At 41.5% G+C, this 19,331-nt stretch overlaps 1 protein-coding gene across 4 annotated transcripts in view; it reads right to left on the reverse strand.

Moving 5' to 3' along the window:
• The window catches only part of si:dkeyp-14d3.1 (transmembrane protein 132C), a 130,816-nt gene that overhangs the window by 6,171 nt on the left and 105,314 nt on the right, over positions 1-19,331 (reverse strand). For all 4 annotated transcript variants that reach the window (XM_030061067.1, XM_030061069.1, XM_030061070.1 and 1 more), the window contains 3 exons: positions 15,241-15,384; positions 7,942-8,150; positions 2,036-2,309 (listed from right to left, as the gene is read on the reverse strand). In XM_030061067.1, coding sequence (XP_029916927.1) covers positions 2,036-2,309; positions 7,942-8,150; positions 15,241-15,384 — 627 coding nt within the window. The remainder of the gene's footprint in view (positions 1-2,035; positions 2,310-7,941; positions 8,151-15,240; positions 15,385-19,331) is intronic.

Below are 19,331 nucleotides of genomic sequence, written 5' to 3' on the forward strand. Positions count from 1 at the left end.
CCAAAAACGATTAAGATGAAAATGATTGTATTAGAAAAACCCCAAATATGTGCATTCAACTTGTAGGTTCTGGAGACGTTGTAAATCCACCGGTCAGCATATTAGTAGTTACAAGGGTTATTAGGGACAGTGTTTTCCACCAATCAGGACACTGCATAATAACATCAAAACCAGTTAAAGTTAATCAATATTTCCTTCCAGTCAGGACTGCATTCTGCATTTAGGTTTCCAGAATTCCAGATTTGAACCGTCACTCCTCAGTGAACTGCCTGCTTGGCGGAGGCCTGCGCTCCACTGAGAGCATTTTCTAGACAAGTATCTAGTTGTTATGGATTTGCTATGGTTTAAGGAGTCTGTTTACACTAATAAAGGCTAATGAAAACAACATTAATTTGTAAGACAGTGAAAATATTAAACAATAACAGGCTAATTAGGCCTTAATAAATTCAAATTTGTTATTTGAAAGTCAGGCTCCCACAGTGTCTGCTTAGGAAAATTCTGACCCTTAAACAAACGCAGTTAATGACCCTTGCACTAGAGTATATTATTCACCTTTCATGAGTTTGTTTTCAAATGCATGTGTGTAAATAGACTCATGCATATTAGTGATGCACTTTAGTGCTTGATAGTTTTTTTTTTTTTGTTTTATTTTGTTTTGTTTTTGTTTTGTTTGTTTGTGTGTGTAAATAAATTGGCACTGATTGGCACTCAGTGCAAGCTCCGCTAATCCAAATTATGCAAACCTGCTTGAATGGAAGGCATTAAAGGTACTATGTGTAACATTTAAACAGCAATAAATCATTACCACAATAATGTTGAGACATTAGGATAATTACCGTAAACAAATGCAAATGCTGCACTAGACTAGCAGCCGCCACCAGCTCCATCACTGCACTTTACATTGTGTTGAATTGCTGTACGTTAAATGTTAAATGGGAGAAAGATGAAGGTATTGTTCTTCCAGAACAAAACATGCCTCTCAAAGTTTCTTGCCATGGCAGACGGTGGAACAAGTGTATTATTATTCAGATTTTTCAGTGGCTGCTTGATCATATCCTTTTCTATGCTCTTGGAAAACGTGTTCGTAATGTGGAGAAATTCTAACAATACCACTTGGCATGGGATACAGGCTGACAACTGTCTGGACCATGGCCTCATTTGTTCAATTGTTCAATTAAATCAAGCTATTACAATTGATCTGACAATTATGATTGTTTGATTTGTTTGTTTGATTGATTCATTGAATGCTTCATATACCATCTAAAGGACTCAATCATACCAATCAGTTGCATATGTGTGTACAGGATATGCTTTGGTAGCTCATAAATCAAGGCTCCCTAACCCCAGCTCACTCTTATTCATGTTAAAAAAAATGTGAAAAACTGCTCTATGGAACTTGAAAGCTGCTTTGCATCCGTAATTCCATCTTGTGACTACTTGGCCGGCACTTATGTTTGCCTAAATTACTCTTTTAGTCTAATATATCTTGAAATACAGGCATTAATACCCATGTGTTCTGTGTTCAAAGCTTGAAGAGGTTTTTGGGTCCACTTGTTGATAACTCTTGACTGCTCCGGTGAGACGTAAGTGGCCTAACTGGAGCTAGCTGCTTAGTTTAGGCGTATGCTGGGTTGAATGACAAATGCTGCCATTGTTTCTAGTTTACATGTAAAGAATGTGTTTCCTTGTTCCATGAAACCTTCAGCCAATCGACCTTCACTATACGTGGGTCCGTGCCCTCTGAGCTGTCAATCACAACCAGTCACAACAAAGCTGAAGGAAGCTGCTGAGCTGAATTTAAATGCATCTGGAAAAAATGGTGACTTTCAAGGTTGCAAAATTTACTGGATTTACGATAATTTTAGTGAATTTTAGTGAAGTTACGGGGCAGCAATTTCTGAAAATGAATGGGAGTGAACTGAGGTACAAATAGATACAATCATGACTATTGGCGAGACGCCAAAACATGACCGCTGTGGTCCTTTAAACAGTTGCTTGAGGAAAGAGCTCCTTTTAACGATAACACATGGCCTACCTGGATAGTGGTCATTCCCATATCAAGTCCCACCAGTATTCTCCCGTCCAGCAGCTGTGCGATCTGTGGGTCTTCTACCTTCAGGAAGTCCCACACTAGCTCTGTGATGTCCACCTGCCAGTCCGTGCCCAGCATGAAGCTGATCTGACCTCGAGGATCAGCTGACTCAGCTACAAAGTGGGTCAGCACTCTGACCATGGCATGCTGGTACTGCAGAGTGCAGCTTCGTCCTCGTCTGTCCTCATCATCCTCATCCTCACTGTCCCGTGTGGACCTGCCGTTGGAAAAAAACCCCAAAAAACAGACAAATAACAATGTGCCATGTGGTTTCTGTAACAAAGTAATCTAATGGGTCAACGACATCCCAGCAAGATGATAAGTTCCACAAAGCTCGGCTGGCTGAGCTGGATTACTGTCCTGTTTGTCAAAGAGGTAGATATCAATCACTCTTGTTTTTCATTCTGAAGCACAATACTTTGAATAAAACATCCCAGACAGGTCAAGTGCATTTTTAGCAAATTTATCAAAGCCATAAATACTCCAGAGAATGTTCTTATGGGTAGTTCAATACTGCTGGTGGCACTCGGCTGCGCCTCAAACCTACTGTATCATTGTCATACCCATAATCACAGCAGAGAATACCCTGTGGGGTATTATTGCTATATTAGAGCCTAAAGCCAGACAGTGTCTACAATGATCGTGGTTTACTTAAATAGCTTGGAACAGAATAAAGATAGCTTTACTCTGCACTGATGCTTGCTTTGTGGTATTTTCAGCAAGGTTTAAACTTCAACTTATCTTTGTCAGGCAGACACACATACTGCAGTATGAACCATATGGGGATGTTTACCCGATGAAGATCAGATGAGGATGAAATGTTGCTGACTGCACCACTAAAGGGACATCAATCCAGCGTATAGGTATCACTTCTTCTATCTCAGTGTCTTGCCTTGCACCCCGTCAGGGTTTTCAATGTGCATACACTACCTCCTTACTGCTTCGCTTAATAGCTTCCCTGATAGCTCTGTTGGTAGCAAATCTAATTTGATTACTGTAGGCAACAAATCAGCCTCCAGAGGCTTGGCTGTGTCTCAATGGGAACATTATTTTGAGCGTGACAAACTAGGTTTTAAATGGTTACAATTTAGCTACAATATCATTACATTTTGCCCATGACTGTTTTTTTTTTTTTTTTTTTTGCTTCACCAAACAACTTGAACTGAAAAATACAGATAAAGCACTCTGAGATGGTGAGAGAGCAATGTTTGATCAGTTCATATGAGCATATAAATGCTGTTACAGCTCTTCAGTCTTACACTAGGATACAGCTGGGACTCTTGCAAACAGCAAAGTGCATTGTCAACAAAGCCAGTAATCATATACTGTAGGCCTACACCCACCTTATAGTCCAATCATCATTATCTTTCTTTCTTTATCCTCCTCTCTCTCTCTTTCTCTCTCTCTCTCTCTCTCTCTCTCTCTCTCTCTCTCTCTCTCTCTCACACACACACACACACACACACACACACACTCACACAGAGGTTTAGATCATGATAGAGGGGAGAAGCAAAGAAATTAATCCCTTAAAACTGTTCTTTCTTCAGATTATCCGCTCTGCGTTTCTCTTTCTGTCAGAATCCCCTGAGAAATCTGCCTGCATGCGGAGCTGTGGGAATAAAGATGTTAGCTGTACACTCTGGAGAAAAAGCACAGAGCACGGAGAGATGTGGAGTTAAGGCTCAGGACCTTAATTGACAATTTAGGACTTTTTTCTGGACAAGGTTATTTCACATGCCACTGAATGACAGGCATTCACTTAAGGAAAATAAAGGGTCACTAAAAGAAACCTTTTAGCTTGACTGTACTGAACAGTTACAGACACAACACCAGTAAAAATTTCAAGATAAACAAGGGATCTGGCAAAATGATAAGATGTGAAAATTCCTGGATTTCAGAGCTTCCGTGTATTCTGTATTCTAACAGTAACGCTTAATTTGAAATGTATCTCAAAACAGCAGGATCAGGTTAGGTGCCTGAGTAGATCCCACATGACAGCCTTATTACACATTCATCAATTCTATTTCATCCATCATGTCAGCTTTTGTGTGCTATATAGGATTCAATGTTACTTGTTACCATAGAAATTCAATAGGTAGAACTACGTGGGTGTCGGCACAAGAGATTGTTTACGTCAGAAGAACTGACGCACAGCTAATGGAAACATGTTCTGTTTAAAAAAAGAAAAAAGAAAAAGAAATGAACCTTGAAAATAACCTTGTGGTTCTTGACTTTGATTCAAACAATAATAATAATAAAAAAAATGCTAGTTTGGGGAGGAGTTGAACCTTACCTGGGAGGTTGTGCACGGTTTTGCCAGAACATTTTTCAATGATTTTGTTTACAACAACACAGCTAATTTAGTTCACACCTCATTACAGTAGCTAATATTAACATTAGCCTCAGATAGGCTATGAATTAGCTTCCGATAATGTTTAAAGAACTTTAGCAGCACAGATGATTTCAGTTAATTTCAGGCCTTAACTTCCCCCTTTGTTTTTGCTGCGCGCTGCACACACTGTGACAGAGAGAGATCTACTGAGCAGCCAGGTGCTTGTTTTGTCATGATGGAATTTCCAATAAAGTTATTCAAACAAACTCCTGTGCCGATACGGTGACATCAGTCAGCCCTGGAGCTGCTGCCATGGCAAGGTGAAGCACCTGGAAATACTCTAATTTGCTGTGAAACAAAGGCCCACGCTGGTTCTACCCATTCAGTTTCTATGCTTGCAATGTACAAGTGGAATAGAGTGCCAACGTATCAGACAAAAAATTGTGTTAAATTTGAGTTTCTCTGGTCAATACGATTTCTAATTTAACTGATGAATGGTGTTTACTCACTGGGTTACCTTAACCATGACTCATGCCCATATCAAAGGTTGACAAGGTTTAAATTTACAAGTAAACAAAAGAAGCGCTAGCTGCAGATAATCTGATACTTGATCAGAGACATATTTTACTCTACAGCTGATTGACAAGGCTCATGATTCAAGTGTTATTGACTTGACATTCATGTTCCTTTTACAATTGCTCACTAATCAAAGATAGACTAGGAGACTAGGGAATTGAGGGTCAATTGAAGTGAGGGCCATTTAGACTCAGCTGACAAAAACACGGAGTAAGCATGTAATGCAACAGTGAGTCAGGCCGCCAATGTGAACCATGTAGACTCAAATTTTGTGCTTATGCCACAGCTTTATGTCAGTTGAGTCTAAGCGGTTGTTATTTCACGTGACATTTTGCATACTGTACCTTTAATGTTGGTTAGCAATTGAATAAAATAATTTTGGCAGAGTTCACAATGTGACATTGTTGCCCACTGAACTGATATGGTTCCTCTGCCATGTTATAAATAGCACCGATTTTACACAAATGACTTGTGTGCTTTTACATATTGATTGAATCAGCATTTGTACATCCACTCATACACAGACTTGAGTTGTAACGGCTGAGTTGGGCCGTGTGTAAACAGGCTGGTAGTAAAATAGAACAATTTTAGCTTTGTTATAAATCTAATATGCGCAGTGATCTCCAAATCTAATCTAAGGTTAATCTAATAGACAAATCCAACTCAGCTGAGAGAACAACCTGCCTCAGAAAGTGATTTCTCTTTCCGCTTCATTCGCTCTCCTGCCCAGTTCTGGCTTAAGAGGAGATGCTGCATATTAATGTTTGTGTCATGCTGATTTTTGTTGTGCCCTGTGGATCCTGTGCTGTATTTGTTTTGGCATTTTGCTGCATGGTATTTTCTACTGCAAAAACATAACGAAGGTCATTTGGACAGAAATAGACAGGGGCTCCTCTACATACACTAGCTCAATCCAGCAGCAGATTGCTATTCATTGTTCAAATCTTATTTGGAATTCAAAAACAGATGTTTTTTTATTCAGCACATAGAGAATACTGAGTAGTTTGACAAGTCGGCGCTAAGCACAAGATGAACAAGTAAGTTATGAAAGGTGACTGCAAGATACAAATTTACAAGCACTATAAAAGGGACTAAAACTAACAATTTATCTTGAAAGAAGTATTTACAGAGTTGACTGCCTCAGTGCTACACCTGCACTAAAGTCTGCTGTCTGAGGAGGCTTATCTTGTTCATGTTTTGACACAGCTTTGGGAGGGGAAAGGTGAGGCATACAGGCGGGGGCAATCAAAACCTGCTTGCAGGACTTACTTCTCTTTATTTCTCTCTCTCTGTGTCTCCCCCTATGTAGCGCTGACTTGCCAGCCTCGCTGATAGAGGAAGATTCCCACAGTGGCTATTGTAGCCGTCTGGCTCAGGCCCTTGTGGGCTTATGGACAGTGGACCAAATGTCCATCCTCGCCAACAGGCGTACAGCTACTTTGCAAGGTCACGCCTGTTATTCCCAGATAAACAAAGACGGGTGGAAGGCAGGGAAAAACAAAGCTCTCAGTGGCCCATCAGCAGTGGTGCTGGAATCAACAATGACAACACAAGTCGGCTGTCCCCGCTGATAAAGGCATACCAGCACACAGCTGGGAGAGCAACATCCTCGACAAGCCACGGCATTAGTCGAATGTTGCACCTCTGTCAGTCAAAACAAGAGGGAGGCAAGGATAATTGGAAGAGCCATACTGGTGCGTAGGACGACTCCAAGTCCAAGTCCAACCTCAACGCTTTTCCGAGAGTAATTACTGCAGGTAGGCTGATAGCTGCTTCTGTCAATTGATGGATGTCAACAGTTGCAGAGTAGCAGTACACAGCAGCATTGGCACAGGTACTGCTAGTGATGAGGCCCCAAGGGAGCGGTATGACCTCAAGACAGTTCTAATAATGTTCTGTCCTACTGAGGACAGGGAGACGTTGTGGCAGGCCACCTTAAGCCAGTCACAATGGCAAGCTGTATTGCACAGGTCAGCCGTTTTGTTATCAGCCTGGAGCTGTCAGTCGACTGAAGCTGGAGGGAGACAGGTGAAGCGTTCGGTCATGAGTCTCCTCATTACCTTATCTTAGCCCACCATGATTGAAACTGAATACACTGGCTGGAAGAAAGGCCATACAGTACCCACTTTAGCTGAGATAGCATGTGTACAACAGTAGACAAAGGTCTCTGATCATTATCATTTACGTACGTGAAACCTTACAAAGGAATATGTGACAGTGCAGCAATTTTGGTAAGAAAAAAGTTCATTTCAAAGTTTAATTTTCATCTGCTTAGGATTTTTTCTATGTCAAAAATAAAAGTTGCAGCATGAAAGAGACTGATTACATTTTGTTGGATAATTTAGGCTGGTCGAATTATGCTTGAATTGCAATTTACACGGTACATGACACAAAAATATGAAACGGGAAAATAAGCCTTTGGCAGGATCTGGCATATTAACAAAAACACACATTGTCCATAGTAATTAAATGTGATTGAGTGTAAACACAAGTACTCTGAAGTTCACCCAGTTCACACAGTCAACTCAAAAATACCTACTATTATCAAATACATTGAATATAAACACATGAAAAGGTTTAATTGTTCCCCTTCCTAGTTATCTGGCCTAAAGTCCTCCTGGCTGATGTTTGTTGTGCAAACACCGTGCAAGAAAACTGGGCAGGGAATCTGTTAATTAGCTGCAAGATAGATGACATCATTGAATCCCTTAAAGCGGGAGACTGCAGATGAAACAGTAAAAACTAATGTACTGCAAACTTTTTGAGTGAGACCGCAGGATGAGCTCTGCTAGTGTTTGTCCTCCAGCTTGTTTTGCCATCCTGTGCCTTTGTTAATCTGTCCTTTAGAACATGATTGCAAGTACCAAACGTACCACATGACTATATTTACAAGAACACACACACAAAGCACTGTATGAAACAGGCGCATGGGGTACTATACCTCTGGCTGCTGGCCATGATGGGCACCCTCCACCCTTTAATCTGACTCAGCTCTGTGTCTGACACTTCAATCTGGAGGGGGAGGCGAGGGATCCACACGTTGAGCTCCAGCTGAGCACTCAGGTAGCTGTAAGTGAAGTTCACCATCATCTTCACCTTGCCCTTCATCTCCTTGCCGTTCACGAAAACATAGTCGCACCTGTCCGACACCTGCGTGAGAGGGATTAAGAGAGACGGCACTGAAGTGAAGCACCTGAAACAGCTGCACTTAATTATAGGGCGCAATGCATTCTGTGTACACTGTAAGTTAAGGCCTTAAAACTAGTCATGAGGCTTCACATTAGAGAGCTCTGCACTATTTCTGTAACTACTTTGAACAAGATGAAAGGTCTTTCTCTATCTACTCCAACTCCAGAAAAAGAAGGCAGAGGACAGCAAGGATATCTTTGAACCTGGGGAATACAGGCCATGGTCAGCCTTTCTATAATAGCTCTGCCTACGGCTAAAAGCAGGGCCAACAGATGGAAACTAAGAAGAGAAGAGCACTTCTATCTTGAAAACATTATAAACGCCGAGCCATCTGTTTAATAAAACGCTTTATAAAAGAAATGACCTGGCTGATTTTGTGCGATGGAAAGACACAACACACTTTAAACCTCCTCTCACTTCTCTTGCGCTTTGCAGCCTCTGATTAATGTCCAGATTCTCTCTGCTTTTGTCTTAAAAAGCCTTGTGATATGGCCACGCTAGCACTACACACACGTAACGAACACAAACACACATGAAGCCAAATAGGATCTCTAGGGGGCCAGCAGCTACAGGGCTGCATCAAGCAAATGCAAACACACATATGTGCACTTACATGCATGCAAGCACACACTCACTCTCTCTCTCTCTCTCTCTCTCACTCACACACACACCCACACAATAAATGAGTATATCTTAAAAACTGAAACTCTGTTTTTCCTGGGCATTTTGTCAGTCCTATTGATCCCATCATACCGCAGACTGGAGCGCTGTGGAATTAGATGGTCTGGGGAAATATCTTTTTTTTTCTAGTTCCAAGTTATTTCTCCACAGCCAGATAAAACCATAAAGAGCCATTCATCATGAAGACGCAGTATGTCCTCTGTGACTAGGACGAAAGCTTTGTGTGTGACAGATTCCACAGCTCAGTGTGAGTTTCCTCCAACCTCACGTCACCTCTTGAGTGAAGCTGGCAGTGCACTTGCTGTGGAAACAAAATTTGGCTGGCTCGTACAAGCAAAAGCACATGTTTGCTGAGGAAACACTTTGCCGCATTGGCCTCTGACTCTGCAATGTGCACAGGCTTTCCGGCTAAGGCAGACTTTCTCGCACACCACTCGTGCTTGATTGTCTGCAATTAGCTTAAAATGTCACCAGTGGTTGTGTTGCCTTATGGGAAAGCCTTCCTTTTCATGTTGATTGCCTCTACACATCTGCATGCTAACATCTCATACACCCCCACTAATGTGGATTTATCTGTAAACCTACAAAACCAAGACAGTTTACTTGCATATGAATGCGACAACGTGGTTAACTGTGGTTCTATTTTGAGTTCGCCACTTTGAGGCAACATAAATGTGACAGTTACTGTTCAGGGGAAAATCATTGCCTGAAGTCATTCATTCAGTCATTCACTATATATAAACTATAGAGTATACAGTGTAATTCTGTATAGCTCTCTTTCAACCAAGACTTTTTTTTTCCAACTGAGCCGCTCACTAATGCTTCAAACGTAATGTGATTTGGTTTCATTTCGTCTTTAGAGCAAATGATATTTTGTTAAATGGTGGGTATCTCACTTCAGGACAAACCCCTTTGAATGTTTTTGGAACAACAATAAAGCCCAGGTCCTTCATCTACCTTCTAACTAACAAAAGCACTGGGCTCTGTGCCTGTCTAGGAATCCCTGTAAAGAAAGCTAGAGAGCTCGCTGGACGGTATCCATCAAGGCTACGGCCAAGCATCAGTGAGAGAATGTTAAGGACTACGTGAGCCACACACTCTCAAGTGGTTTCAAACAGGATCACAGCATATTTCCTGTGCGCTGTTACAGCAAGTAAATAACACTACAGAAAATACATAGTGGGAACTTGCTTATGCACTAATGTTGCACTGATTCTCAGAAAACGCTTGCAACACTTTAGAAGGTGACATGAAGGTTCGGACAAAACACAGACTGGCAGGGTTGCTTAATGAGGCTTTTGAACTTTTCTAAAAAGGCAGTGCTGCTCCCCTGGCTACAGGCAGACACGGAGCACAGTGGGCTCCGTCAGGGCTCCCAGTGTGAGAGTGTGTTTGAACTGATAAAGATGTCAGACGAGTCGCTGCTCCTTATCAGCCTCCATTGTTCTGCTCTTCCCCTCTCACTACGCTCAGTCTGCTGAGACTGAAGTGCCTTTGACAATCCTTAGGTCTCCTTCTTTTCTCTCAAGTTGGGGCTTTGCAACCTGTCTGCACTGGCAATAGGTTGTAGGCTAGATAACTTCTGACTGCTCTAGATGTGGGGATTGCTGACCATATCTAATAGTGAGTGAGTGTGTGTGAATGTCTGCACTCTTTTTACACGTCCAAAAGGATTTACAAAGTCTCAGTCTCAGTCTCAAGTACAAAACACTAAAATCAAGAGAGGATCAGAAATAACTTGCACACCACTGAGTGGAAATTTTTTCAAAAAGAGGCCAATTGATAAAAATCCCCAAAAGGTTTCAGTCAAGATACTAGGGGCCCTATCTTGTGCCACCCGCTATCCGCTGCCACTACCCGCTACCCGCAAATTGCGGATTTAGGAACTTCCTCTATCCCTAAACGGTATCTTGCGCCCACGCTACCCGCTATCCGTTATGCCGACTCCGTCATTTGCGCCTGGAGGTGTGTCCGTGGGTGTGTTTCATGCGCTATCCCTAAAGTTGCTATCTTGCGCACACACTTTAGGGAAAGCGGATAGCGGGTGGTCCTGACCACCCGCTATCTGCATAAGCCAGCAGCTGTGCTATATTTTTATTTTTAATATTTTATTTGCTCAATCTACCCTGTCAATAAAATAAAGCCAACTTGCTTTGGCCTCAGTAGAACCCCTGAGAAAATCTACCTCCCTCTCTCCATCGCGGGTTTAGGATTTAGGATTTAGGATAGCGCATCCTGCCCTTAAAGGCAATGGCACCTGGCACACTGATTGGTTTAGCTGGCGTAACACCCAAAACACGCCTATGCATAATATAGCGGGTAGCAGAGGTGTTTTGCGGATAGCGGGAGGTGCACAAGATAGCAACTTTTACGGGGGAACGCCTCTTCCTAAATCCTAAATCCGCAAATAGCGGGTTTAGGGAGTCTGGCGCAAGATAGGGCCCTAGATCATCAGTTTAGTCAGCATAACTAACATGTAGGATTTTTTAACATGATGAGGCATGACAACGGGTTTGACTTTGGTGGACTAGAGCTACTTTATGCTAGCTGCTGCACACATTTAGTTCATAAATCGATGCTGCATATACATATTTTTGTTGAGATAAAAAACAAATGTAAGCAGGTGGAGGTGGGGAGGAGAAGGATTAAAGTGATGCTGTAACACATGAGAAGCAGCAATAGGGCAGCTAGACAGCAACCTGTCAACGTCAGCTGACACGATATTTAAAAGGCTTTGACTTCAGGGAGTGAGATGATGATTGGTTAACAATGAAAAGTGCGCCAGTAAGGAATCAATCAGCTGATGGTACCTGGAGAGTTTCCTGAGTGAACTAGCTCTGCTCATTTCTGTGAACAAGTGCCAACACCAGAGATTACATAAGCTAGGACAATCAGAGGAGCAAGGCACCCCAAGCAAAACAGATAATAATTTCAATCATCCAATGAGTAGAAAGTACTAAGAGTACTTCCACACATGGAAATAGTCTTTTTTTTTCTTTCATAGTGTGCAGGCTCTTTCTGATCCATATCTAATTGTGACATGAATGATCAATAACACGGAAAATGATTGCATATGTTCTGAGGCAATCAATCTCATTTTTTATCACCACATCCATGTACAGCTCAGACGAAGGCATAGCTGGTTTTCACAATGAAACTTCTCCAATTTCCATAGACGTACGCTTTTCATGCAAAAAGATGGAGGTAGAACACCTTCATCTGTCACACGAGAGCAACATGGAAATGGTGACTGCCGGCATCACGGCAGGATTGACTTGTTACAATATGTCTCATGACAGGGAAATGAACTGCCTGCTGGCATTTCTTTGATCCGTTCCCAAACAATCTGAGCAGAAACAATTATGGAGAACATGGCAGCTGACATCCAGCCATCCCAACACATTACAGTGACGGGCTAACACCTGCCTCCTGTGGTGTATTATTGGCCAGCATGACTCAATATCAATATTTGAACATACAAAGACACACCACCTCCTCCCCCGTCAAATACCCACCTAACCCCTCCCAGCAGAACCTGTGTTGTGGCGGCCTGAGGGTGGGACCTTCTCTATGAGTTATACACTCTCCATCATTCTCATCCCACAAGGTATCATAAATGTCCATGAGGATCTGCTGGTGCATTAATCAGACACATTAGGCAGCTAACAGGAGAATACTTACAGAGGACATTAAGGCTGTCTCTGGATCTGGCCCAGCAAATTAACAACTTGCCAGACAGATACAATCCATGGCAGATATGAGCGATGGGAGCAGGGAGCATGAAGGTGGGGTGAGCCTGTCTCTGGCTTGTACCTAGAGGTGGCTTGACAGAAGCAATTAAGCCATCCATACTCCTCTGGATGAGCCACACCACTCACTCAAGGCCCGTTCACATTCTCATACACCTTCACCATGGCAGCTGCAGTTATGAGAGCCCATTCGTAGTGTGATCTTGCGTAACTACAAGTCATGGTTAACAGAGGCAAATATTACTGGAGACGGCAAATAATCATTTGCGTTATTTCTGCCATTATGTTTGAGTGGTAACTGCAAGATTTTAGATCAAAAGAGCTAAGTACTGTCATTAGAATTTCAATTATGCTTATTCTGGTGAGCAAAAATCAGAAGTGCTTTAAATTCTTGAGTAGAAATTGGTTTACCACAGAAGAGCATAGATTATGAAAAATCATTATGTCCTCAAAAGGTAGATTTTGAGTGCCCCCCAATTCTTATTGATATGTCACATACTTTCAGTTCTTCTATCAAAAGTTAAATCAATCACTTTAAGTGTGAGAAAATGTCCTCAGTCTGTTTAAATAAACACAAATATAGTCAGTGCTGCAACATGTGGTGCTGTATCCTGACTCTAGATGAGGCATTTAATAACTTCTGCTTGGTGCCCAGTAGGAGGTAGATTTACTGCAGAGCACAAACACACACACACACACACACACACACACACACACACACACACACAAATACCCACACAGCGAGCCAGGTTGCGCACAGTGGCCCTTAACTAGACTGTCAAACTAAACCACTCTATAAACCCAAAACAAGCAACATGTACACACATAACACAGTGGAAGCCTCATTTATACCTACTCATGTCAGACAAAATTTGTTCAAGTGAGACCATCCTCCAAAGAGATTTAAAAGAGGAGCGTGTGACCTGAGGTATCCTTTCAAATGCAGCGTACTGTAATTATGAGGCTACAAGTGAATCAAAGCAATGTTATATGTGCAGAGTGATTCATTATTCAGGTTTAATGTCACTTGTGTTTACTTATCACAAATTCCCCAGGTCAAATTTAGATAAATTAGTCATGTTTACATACATGATTGCAGGCTATGATTAGAAAAGAACTGAGCTGTCTTCCCTGAGAGGAGCATGCAAGATGAACACTCTGGCCTAGAGATTTCAGAAGCAGAGATGTCGCTATTTTAACATCCCTGACTGCAATTTAAGCTTTCTCTGCATCTCTTTTAGATGTGCCAGAAAATCGGCCCTCCCAGCCTGCATATCAAATGATAAAGTGGTAAAATAGTGTCCTTTACAAATGTGAGAGCTACTGGACTAAGCTTTGGCTTAAGTTTTTATCTTTTTCCATTATAGCTTTTTAGTGGACAATAACTCAACTTGATTTGGTTTATGCTACTATCCACTTTGATCTTGATGACAGGTTCAAAAAGAGTGAAAAGAGCATTAATAGATGGAGCAGTTGGCACATGCAGCTGGGTCCTGTCTCTGAGAATAAATGTTGTACAACATCTCAGCCAGTTAGAATAGGAAACAGACCGCAGGCATTTTGAGACTTTTGTCTGTCCTTTCTTTCGTTGAGACTTGGCCTTTCTGTAGATAATTGCGAAGTCTTTGGGTGTCTGGTGGAGAGTGAGCTCTTGCCGTGTGGAGCTGGGAGACTGAGGCAAAGGCTCAACTTTATAACATTGTAAGGGACTTGCTGTTCTGTTGTGCCTTGTGCCCCAGGTTTGAAAGGGGCTCTAAAAATAAAAGAAAACTCAAGCGACCTGTCACCATTCGCTGCATATCAAATACACACTTTCATCTTGCTTCTTGGTGTTTGTTTATTCTTTCTGGAGGATTTATATAGATGTGCTAAACATAGAAAATCTTCTAATCTGTCATATTTCTAATAGTTATTGATTGAACACCAGCTTTAATGCAATGTCTGCAATGCTTTGCAGTGTCTGGATATTGTCATTCATCACAGGTTCACATATTTACTGTTAATCCTTTTTCAGTTTGATATGATAATTAATGTTGTGTTTGAATTGCTCTCGTAATCAGGAGGGGCTGTGAGCCCCTGCTGTCTCTTTGTTTTAACATAAACATGTTCACATGTTCACATTGTCAGCTGCTGACATGAAATTACTCTGAATGGGATTTTGAATAAACAGTAAGAAAAGAACATCTTCTGATGTGTTGCATGTTTAGGAAGTTACCTTTCCAGAAACAAATATGCGCACATATACACACACTTACAAGCACATAAACATACTGTATGAGCCCTGACATTCACTTTTAACTGCACTGAGCCTCAGTCTGATATAAAAATCCCATTACTGATTGGATAATGTAGAAAAGTTGTTCCAGGTTTAATAAGCTAAATTTTGCAGCCCATAAATAACAATGTGCATATCCATATTTGCATAATCACATTTGCATGTGACTTTAGCTTGATGGCACATGATATTCTTGCACTTCCAGGTGTGGGGAAAAAATGCAATACTTTGGTTTACAAAGTATCTACAAAAAATCTATTTCAAGCCACACAATGGTAAAGTCTGTTTTTCTAGTGGAGTGGAGAAACAGAGACTCATTTCTCTTTCATCAGTTCTGCTCACTGACCTTGACCACATCTTCGTCTGTGGAATGACACTTGACTGCGTCGGAGATGTCAGTGATGGTGGTGTCCGTTCCAATGGCCACCACCTTTACTGGGACCGCCACAGTCTTACCGGTCAGCACTGCAGTGTTCAAAATCTCCGTATCCTATAGGGGAAGACAGAGTGAGAGAGGGGTAGGGAGGGGAGGTATGGTGGGTGGGACGGGTGGGGGTGGGGGTAAGGAGGGCAGACATATCAGGACAGCACTCCTCACACAGGGCTGACAGCTCTGTATTCCACACAATAAGCACAGTTCATCAGTAATTACTAGCTCAGAATGAATATGAAATGTGAAAGTAATATAATAAGAGGTATTGGGAATGAGCTTGAGAAGCTTGGCACAGTCGCTGCGTAATTAGTAATTATTGGTGAACAGCTCTTGGAATCAGCACCAATACTGGGTGGACAGCTCCTGACTGACCGCTGCTGGTGAGCATAATTGCCCTGGACTGAGCTTCAACAGCTATGCGTACATTTGTTTCTAATTTAAATCCCATTACACCGGCAAGTGAGAGCTGCTAAATTTGGTTGAACCACATGTATTTTGGGGATTCTCTAATTATTTTGGATGTAATTGTTAGGATGAGTACAAAAAGTTCCATTGCTGCTACTGTGCTCTTCAGCTGGTGAACTGATGCGTGCAATTAGCATAATATTGTGCTTGGCTTGTCATCAGAATTGCAGGTTGGCAGATGAAATTTGCAATTTACTTGATTGTTGACAAGAAAAAATGGTACAGAAATCCTGGAAGAATTATATTTTCATTTTTGAAAAAAAAAAAAAAAATGCTCGCTGGTGTATGAGTAATTTTCCTTGTTTGGCTTTATATCATTTCCATGTATGCTAGGAGAACATAGGGCATTTGGATATGTCATCAGCGATGTAACACGGGGTTTCGGGTTTCTAGTCATTCAGACGCTATTGCTGATTGATCAATCCACAGCTTGTATCCATTTGGTAAGAATACTCTAAGGATCAACAGGCATTCTAATAACTCCTTTATAGCTTCTGTGGTGGCATTTATGACCTTCATCTTCTACATATCCATAATGTGTGACGGAGTACAAGCCCTACCAAAATATAATTCAAGTCCTCTGCACCACTGGCCTTTGGTCTTTGTATCTGGCCCCTTCTCTCAGCTGGCCTCATCTCCCAACTATACAAAGTAGGTTCCAGCATGATGATCTACTGCTGATGTTCAGCAAGATGATGTCTGCCCTCTAGCTCCCTCCTGCTATGGCACAGAGAACAGTACAGTTACTCTGTCTCACCCCAGCAGGGGAGCTTGGATTGGATGATGAGGACATCACAGATGTCTGAATCATAAAGCCACGGTTCAGTCAAAGCCATCTTGTGTAAATTAGGCCTTACTGGCCACTCACCTTAAACTAAGCTAGGTATGAAAAGCAATTGGCTCCATAACTGCAGTCGAACAATTAGCGACTGAGTGCCAGTGGATGACCCCAGAAGTGTGAGTAAGTAGACAGCCCTGGCTGTGAGTTCATTGGCAGAGCTTCATTACTCTGAACAGAGTTCTTAACCTTTCATTAGACACACACAAGTGTCATAGAAGATAATTGGCGCCAATTGAGTATGAGATAAATTTTGCCCCAAAGTCACGCACATGGAATTGTCTCTACTGCCCATTATGTCCATAGAAATAAAACTTCACTTACATTGATTGTTAAGGAAGATGAGATAACACAATGAATAGCTGGCCTTAAACACAAAGTGAACTATTCATTACTTGTAGTGTACACTGAGCTTTGCTATTGAGGAACTAACATGACATTCATTAATTGTACAGAATGAAAAAAATGCCTATCCTTGCAAGCCATTGTCATTTAATTGGTGTTGGGATGATCTTATACAAAAGCTGATTACAGTGATTTCTTTAATTTCAATGGGCAGAAGCCCCATGAATCCCTTTTTTCTTTTCTGTATTGAAGCAATGCCAGCATCAAAGACATGGCTTCAGAATTCTATTGAGGAAGCTCCTAATTATTTTGAAGTTTTTATTTACTTTTTTATTATTATTATCACTTTTACAGAAAGCCTAACTCTACAGTGATGCCTGTTGAGTAAAATGACACATTCTTTAATATAGTTAATACTGACAAGCTCAGACAGGCCCTATCTGTAGTGTTTGACTTCCTGTCACCATATTCCATATTCATCAAGGAAGTACACTGCTCTGTTCACTAGGCTTCTAAAGACATCCACTTGTGTTTGTGAGCTTGCGAATAAGAGTCATTCAAAAAAAGAGAAAAGGAGGATTAAGTTTGGTTGAAAGGAGCCCGGTCGTTTGTAAGCATCAATTACTGAGACCATTCAGCTTTGGAGTGAAATGATTATTAGTTGAGCCAAGAGATACCAATGAATCACAAAAACACTTAATCTTCAAATGGCTTTTCATTACAATTTTATAGAGTGTGACAGTGTTATATAGCAATATAACCCCCCCTCTCTCAGTGCGGCTGACTTTGATTCAATTCCCCTTAAAATTGAGGGTTGCTGTAAATTAATTCTGTGTCTGCTGGGATTCCTCTATTTCCAGAGGGTCGTCTATAATACATGATAGGGTAAATGGTTGGGATGTGGTGAAAGCGCAGGCTAATGTTAGATTACAGCAGTTGGAGATGACCCAGCAGGCTGGGAACAGCAGAGAGCAGGACCTGGCAGTAATAAGCCACATTGGGATCCTAGGGTGATGCATCAATGGTCCACACAGTCAGACGTAGACAGCGCAATTTAACGCAAAATGGAGACCGCTGGTGCACAACAGGAGTGTTACCCTCTCAGCTGAGTCTGAATGAAGCTGCAATAAAATATGAGCCTGTAAAACTGGAATAATTATTCTATTACCTGATGAGGGTTTTTATTATGGTCAGAGATTTATGGGATTCTTATATGAGAAACTGAGACATCGTAAAGGATAATTCCACCTACAATTAAGTCCATCTGAAACTTATTTTTTAGTTTTGGAGAAATTGGTCCCTTGTAGATTTTTTCCCCGTCTAGATGTCTGTATGGGTCTCTTATTTGAAGACCACACCTGCCTGCTCCTGCATAATTTCACGCCTGCACCCAGCCGCTCCCGCATAGTTTCAAGCTGCACGTGCCTGCAACCTGCATTATTTTTTTTTCTGAACATTTTTGCATCCGCAAGCAACCTGCAAACTTCAGTCTGCCCTCCACATCCCCTTCAATCAATGTATCATATGTACCTTTCGAAAGACCTGTAAAAGATTATCCAAAATCCTTATATTCTTCTAAATATTTTATCTAGACGAGAAACTGTACTGGCAGGGAAAGTTTCCCAAACCTTCCCCTGCTTGTTGCTGACAGTTTTATTTTTCCCTGCATTTGAGTCCTGTCTGTTTTCAATCAAGCTACCATCGTCCTCTACTGTCGCAGTTGCCTTCCTTCAAACCCTCACAGGTCACATGACAAATAAGCAGTCTGTTAGTGTTGATGCAGGGCAAGCTGAGCAACTCTATACAATCAGGGACAATTTTGCGCCCCTAACTGGCCTGCAACAACTTGTGCCCAGCCCGCCAAAAAATGCATGCATTACATTGTGCCCGTGAGTGCCCACCAGCAATCATCAATAAAATACCCATGGTACACATATATTCTGCAGGTCCTGAAGACCTTTACCACCACCCCATACCCGACCCACACCTACAATGCTCAGTGTGCATTTGCTTTAAACAGCAAAAAAAAAAAAAAAAAAAAAAAAAAACAAGAATAAAGGCCGATACCAGCCTGTGGTAACAACTAAAATGCATTTTGACTAGGTAAGCTAACATGAGGTTGGCATTATGCACTTCAAATAATGGAACTGGAATAAAGTTCTACAGCATTTGCAAAGTAAAAACAGTGTCTGTTTTGTGCCATGAACCGATATCCATCTGTACTATACAGCAATGCAGGCCACAAAATCTGACCTCATGAGTTATGTAGTAAGTGGTATTTTTTAAAATGCTAAATAACCACATCTAGTTTCTTTAAAAACCCTTTGTGTCTGTGACAAGCAGAGCTGAGATTGAT

Source organism: Myripristis murdjan, chromosome 9 (assembly GCF_902150065.1).
Source record: "Myripristis murdjan chromosome 9, fMyrMur1.1, whole genome shotgun sequence".
NCBI lineage: Eukaryota > Metazoa > Chordata > Actinopteri > Holocentriformes > Holocentridae > Myripristis > Myripristis murdjan.